The 6,639-nt window shown below is 31.8% G+C and overlaps 1 protein-coding gene across 1 annotated transcript; it reads right to left on the reverse strand.

The window, feature by feature from the left end:
* Positions 1-2,656: 2,656 nt before the first annotated feature.
* Positions 2,657-5,083, reverse strand: LOC142620764 (uncharacterized). Its single transcript, XM_075794076.1, has 2 exons — positions 4,583-5,083; positions 2,657-2,668 (listed from the first exon to the last, which is right to left on the reverse strand). Exons 1-2 carry the CDS (start codon positions 5,081-5,083, stop codon positions 2,657-2,659), a joined length of 513 nt encoding a protein of 170 aa, XP_075650191.1.
* Positions 5,084-6,639: the final 1,556 nt, after the last annotated feature.

A 6,639-nucleotide genomic window follows, 5' to 3' on the forward strand; every position in this document is an offset into this window, starting at 1 on the left:
TCGTGACTTAATTGGACATGTCCTTATTCCAATTCCTAACCCTCAACTACGATGACCAGAGGGATAACATCCCCATTTTGGTTAGTGATGAGGATCCTCTCCGAAGTTTCATATCTAAGACACATATACGTTTGTTGAATGTGGAAGACTTGCCTAAAATATGCCATTCTCTTCGGGAAATTGCCATGTTTGGCAAGTTTGCCCATTTTTTGGTCTAGCCGAGATCCTTGAAAACCCATGGAGCAGAAAATTGAAAGAGAAACAATGAGGAAGATGGACTTATAGGTCGATCTGAGCAAAACAGTGCCATATAGAGCACTAAGAGCATGAGGTGGATTTGGAAAAAGAGAGAGAGCTCATATATTAATTATGAAGACAGATCCAAATGCAAAGACATACAAATTAAGACCATTTTATTTTATATTTTATGCTTGAGAAAATGGAATATGGTTCGGTTAATCACACCCTTTTTTTGTTATATTGGATTATTGGGGTGCTTCTATACCTGTAGGCTGACATGTTTGCCTTAATAGGTTATTTTTATACCGTAATACCCACTACCCAGGAACGTTGCAAATATATATATATATTTTTTGAAATAATTACAACATACTGCTAATCTCGCAAACCATTTCCTCCTAGACTCTCAAGTACTTTGTGCATGGGGATGTACACGTTGCGAATAAGTTTTACATATCTACATATAATATCTTTAAAACAAAGGAACAACAAATTAAAGGTTAAGTTAATCCACTCTACTCATCAAAAATAATAATAATAATAATAATAATAATAGTCCACTCTAATTAATTATTTTGTGTCACATATTTCAAGTTAGATTTAAAATAACAAATTAATTGCATTATAATATTTTTACCATGTGTCCCTCCAATTTATAACTTCAAATCTATGCAGCAGTCAAAACAAATTTCAAGTTTCAACCCATTTGAGGTTCATCCAAATTTTCTTACCAAAACTTATCATTTTCAACTCAAATTTTGAATCAAAGAAAATTTTATCAAGTAAATATATGAATAGATCAATAAACTGTCTTCCTTTTTTTTCACTCAAACAAGACTTTTAGGTTTAAAAACCTGACTGGATGTAAGATCTAAAAAGAGTGGTTCTCGATTTTTTTGGTTTGATCGGGGTCCAATTGGTGGTTGAACCGGGAATATCATAAATAATTTAATTAATAATATAAATAAATATAATCACTAAGAATATTTTTTAAAAAAAATTATCTACAAATTTTTCTAATCACTAGTCTTTGAAGTATAATACTTTTTTAAAAAATTTGAATTTAACATATAATACCTATTACATTAATGAGAATTGAAATAGATTTTGGTGAGAAATGTATACACCAAAATCTGAAAATGCATACAAAAGACCAGACCGGATCTATTTATATACTTTATATACTTTGGCAGACTTACCATCTCACTGAACGTTCTCTCTCTCTCTCTCTCTCTCATGGATGGCCAGATGCTAGATTTTTTCCTCAAAGCCTAGTCTTTGTGTTTCTTTTACTCTTTACATAGCCAAATTTCACATAAGATTGCTGTCATTGAAAATGATACATATGGTCCACAGTCACGCGGAGAAGTGGCTTTAATCTACACGGCCAAGAGACACCTATCAATGAGAATGATACATTTATTGCAATATCTCATGCAAAATGCTAAGGAGGACTGAATGGAGCATGACAAGGGATAAGAAATGAATGGTTGTTAGGTATTTTAGGCAGTAGTAGTGCTTAAATACCAATTCTAAAGTCAGTAAGTTGTATGAATTAGGTGGCTGTATATGAAATATGAACAAAATCACGGTCTTGACGTTGTTCTATAGGGTACTAGTTAGAACTAATCCTAAAACCTTTCGATAATAATTCGCCTACGGACACACTCAATTTTAACCAATTTCACAACTTATTAACTTATGCGTTTGTGAGTGGTCGATAAAAAGTGGTGGATCCATATAATTAATTATGAGCAGAAAGTCTGAAAGTGTCCACTACTAATAGTTGCACAGGTCAGTAAGTTGTGAAAATAGATGTAAGATTAGATGTCTTCTTAGAATTATTTTTTAATAAATTCCCTTAAATGGATTTTTTTTATATATTATTTATAAGGCAAATTACAACTTAACCCATCTATGGTTTGGCTGAAATTTAAGTTGTCTACCTAGGGGTTAAAATTTGACACTTTACCCACCTAAAGTTAGCTTAGTTAGAATTTCATAACCCACCTTTGTTAAAAACATGGCTAAATATGTCATTTTACTATACTTTTATGTCACTCACCTCCAAAAACAATATATATATATATATACAAGATCAAATAAGATATAAAAAAATAAAAAATAAAATCTAGTGGAACACTTGCATCATGGGATTTCAAACCACAGGTAGGTAACTTAAATTTTGGTCAAACCACTTGTGGGTAAGCTATAATTTGGAGTCTTTTGGCTGAAAATTGTAAAAAATAGAATTTATTATTGTTATAGGTACTGTTCAAAGTTATTTAGGAAAATGAGGAGAGAGATTGAATTTCGGCAACGGTATTGCCGAAATTGCATAAAAAAGTAGAATGTGTCAGGGGAGAGAGGAAAATTGAATTTCGGTAATGAGATTACCGAAATTCTTGTCCTGCCCTTACTTGCGAGCCTGCCCATGAAGTGCCCAAAATGCTGAAATGAAAAACCAATTGTGGCAATGGCATTGCCGAAAATGGGAGGAAAAAAAAAATTTTGTGGCAACCAAGTTGCCGAAAATGGAGGGGGAAAAAAAATTCTACATCCACAACATTTTTCACAACAAATTACATGTGGTTAGTTGTTATTGGTTCAAATTTGAACCTAACACTAAAATAACTTTTGTGCTCCAATAATAATAATAAGTAACAACTTGTCATTTATGATTTGTTGTAAAAATATTGTGAAAATGTTGTGAACGTATCATTTCTAAAAAAAATTGTGGTGCCGAAATAGAAGGAAAAAAAAAAGTGGCAATGTGGCAATGCCATTGCCGAAATAGAGGGAAATTTTTTTTTTCCCTCTATTTCGGCAATGGCATTGCCACATTGCCACTTTTTTTTTTTTTTCTTTTCCTTCTATTTCGGCTCCACGATTTTTTTTGAAATGATACACCCACAACATTTTTACAATATTTTTACAACTAATCATAAATAGCAAGTTATTACTTATTGTTATTATTGGGGCATAAAAGTTATCTTAGTGTTATGTTCAAATTTGAACTAATAACAACTAACCATCTGTAATTTATTGTGAAAAATATTGTGGACGTAGCATCTTTTTTTTTTCCCCTCCATTTTCGGCAACTTGGTTGCCACAATTCTTTTCTTTTCTTTTTTTTTTTCCTCCCATTTTCGGCAATGCCATTGCCACAATTGGTTTTCCATTTCAGTATTTTGGGCACTTCACGGGCAGCAGGGCAGGACAAAAATTTCGGTAATGTCATTACCGAAATTTAATTTTCTCTCTCCCCTGACACATTCTACTTTTTCTTGCAATTTCGGCAATACAGTTGCCGAAATTCAGTCTCTCTCTTCATTTTGCCAAATAACTTTGAACAGTACCTATAACAATAATAAACTTCGTTTTTTGCAATTTTTAGCCAAAAGACTCCTATAATTTGCCCTTATTTATAAATAGGCACAATTAAATGATAAAAAAGAAAGAAGAGAAAAGAATGACAGCTAACATGAAAAACAGAATGCATAGTAAGGTTACTTGGGCTTCTTTACTGTGCGTATATTTTTTGTACACATTTGCATATTTATAATGAAATAAAGTTCTGCCTTTATACTAAGGGTCTGTTTGGATATAACTTATTGCTGAAAATTGAAAACTGAAAACTGAAAACACTATAGCAAAATAATTTTAAAATGTGTGAATAGTACCGTGGGACCCATTTTTAATGAAAAAGTTGCTGAAAAGTAAAATTTGTGGGTCCATGAACAGTGCACGAATGCACTGTTCACAGAAGACTGAGTCAACAACTGCAGCTGAAAAAAAAAAAAAAAAAAAAAAAAGCTGAAAACGCAAACGCAGCATTTTTCAGTGAAATCCAAACGCCCTCTAAATACTTAAAAAGCATAAAAACCAACATGGAAAACTGTGTGCTGTCTTACAGATAGGTTTGATTCTCTATCTTTGGTTTTGAGAACGAACCTGACAACTTTTGTTGCAGCCAGAGGGTAGTTACAATAAATTCGATTTGAGCAAATGATGAAATACAAGTGGGGTCGAAATAAGTGAGAACTAACAATTTGGATGTAACGAATAGAAAAAATAAAGACCCAATAGACTCAACTTATTGAAAAGAGTGAAAAAGATGAAGGTTTATGAGCACTTCTATGCCGTGGTGGCTTTATGAATTTTTCTCATAGTATTTTTTAAGATGCATAAATTATACAATCTAATAAAAAGAGAAATTTATATATTGACAACAACAACAATAAAAAAATACGCAAATACATAAAATTTACAATTACCTTCTACAAGTTTTCATATTTTGAAATCGTTGCATGATAGTATTATTATCAATGTTATAAGTTACATCTCTTTCAATATACACAACCAAGCAATCATTCATCCATTGATCTCCCATTCGATTATGCAACTCATTCTTTATATATTTCATCGCTAAAAAACTTTTTTCTACTGTTGTAATAGTGACAGGAAGGGTCAAAGCTAACTTCACAAGCAAATAGACTAATGGATAAGTCTCATACTTCTCTGTGTTCACTAACTTTTCAGCAAGTCCACTAACTCCTTGAAACTCTAAAAACAAGTCATTGCTGCGCATATCAAAAATGTAATTTTGAAGTTGAGAGTCAAGTGCCAAGATATCTGTCCCAAGAAAATCAGATGAATAGAACTTTGCTAGACGTATCAACTTTTCCTTATCAAAAGCCACAAATGAATTACTTAGATTCAAGCAAGCCATACAAAGTAGCAAATCAGTATACGCCTCTAAAAAATGGTTGTTAAGCTCTTGAAGTTGCATATCTATGACTATGTAGGAAATTTCCTTTATCACTTGAATCTTAAGATTCATTGTGACCATGAAAACTAATCCCCGGCATAAAAGGAATCTTATGCAATCAACTATTGCATTTAATTGAACCCGATATTCAATTTTATCTTGATTTGATTGTTAACCAAAACACTTTGAATGTGTTACTTTTCCTTCAGTAGATCTTCACTCTTCTTGACAGCTTGGTTATGAGCACTATTTACTCCTCCAACACGGGAATTTAACTTCTCTTTTTGATTCCAAAGTTTGAATCCCTTCGTTACAAAAGTCTCACCTCCTCCTTGCTGACCAACATCTTGCCCAAATAGGTAGCAATATAACCAAAGTACTGCATCCTTGTCTATACTATATTCCAACCACTTTCTATTTACATACCATTCGGGTATAAATCGACAAGACTTTTTAGAAAAATATGATAGAGGGTAATCATCATGGTGTTCGAAAACATGTTGACAATGGCCTTTTTGTAAATAATATTTTCTTATTTCATCACGATTATTAAGATGATAAGATGATATCTTTTCTCGTAGCTTAGGATCTGAAATAAGATTTTCTAAGTGAAAGTCAGCATGAATTCGCTTAGAAGATAAAGATGAAGATGAATCTTGCACAGAAGATGAATCTTGGGTACGTGGTTTTCTTATCAAATATTTGTCCATAATTCTAGCAAAAGAATAAACAATAAACTATAAGTTCATTTGAAATATTAATAAAATTATTAATTATTGTTGTTTAGTTGTTTCATTAATTTGTTTGTCTTTTATAAACTATAATTTGTTATATTGTTGTTTCATTAATTATAAAATTATTAATTGTTGTTTAGCCTAACATAATTTAATTTAATTTGTTTGTCTTTTATAATATATTGGTTAATTAAATTATTAATTATTGTTTATTAGTTACTTCCCTTAATTAATTATTGGTTAATTAAATTATTGTTTATTAGTTGCACTATCACACATCTTATGTGTATTTACTTCCTCCAATTCAAATATCTCACCCGGCCCCATGTGCCATGTGCCCATCCACCCCCCACCTCACTCAACAGATAATGAGACAAGCCTCATGGCCGCCATTACCCAATCACAAGAGCTAGCTGCCAATCAAAAAAATTCAAAATCGCAATAAGACAATTAATTGTATCTCACCAAGTCTCACCAACACCAACACCAACACCAACACACACCAACACCAACGGATAAAGCCAAAAAGAAAAAGTCAAAAACAGGGGCAAAATATTAATAAAGTTAAAGCTAAGCAATGAATCAGCCAATCACAGATAGTTCAAAAGAAAAAAAGAATCAGATATAGTTAAAGTCTTAAAGAATAAAGAGAGAAAGAGACTCTCATTCATTTCATTTCACTTTCATTTTCATTTTTCAAATCAAGAGAGAGAGAGACTAAGGATATGTTTGGTAACTGTTTTTTTCCTTAGTTTTCTGTTTTCAAAAACAATTTTCTGTTTCCTAAGGCAAAAAACTTGTTTGGTAACCTATTTTTGGCAAAGATCAAAAACTATTTTCAATTTCCATATTGTGAAGGAAACTGAAAACTGGTCTTGAGCAGTTTTTTTTTTT

This window comes from Castanea sativa, chromosome 12, assembly GCF_040712315.1.
Source record: "Castanea sativa cultivar Marrone di Chiusa Pesio chromosome 12, ASM4071231v1".
Lineage (NCBI taxonomy): Eukaryota > Viridiplantae > Streptophyta > Magnoliopsida > Fagales > Fagaceae > Castanea > Castanea sativa.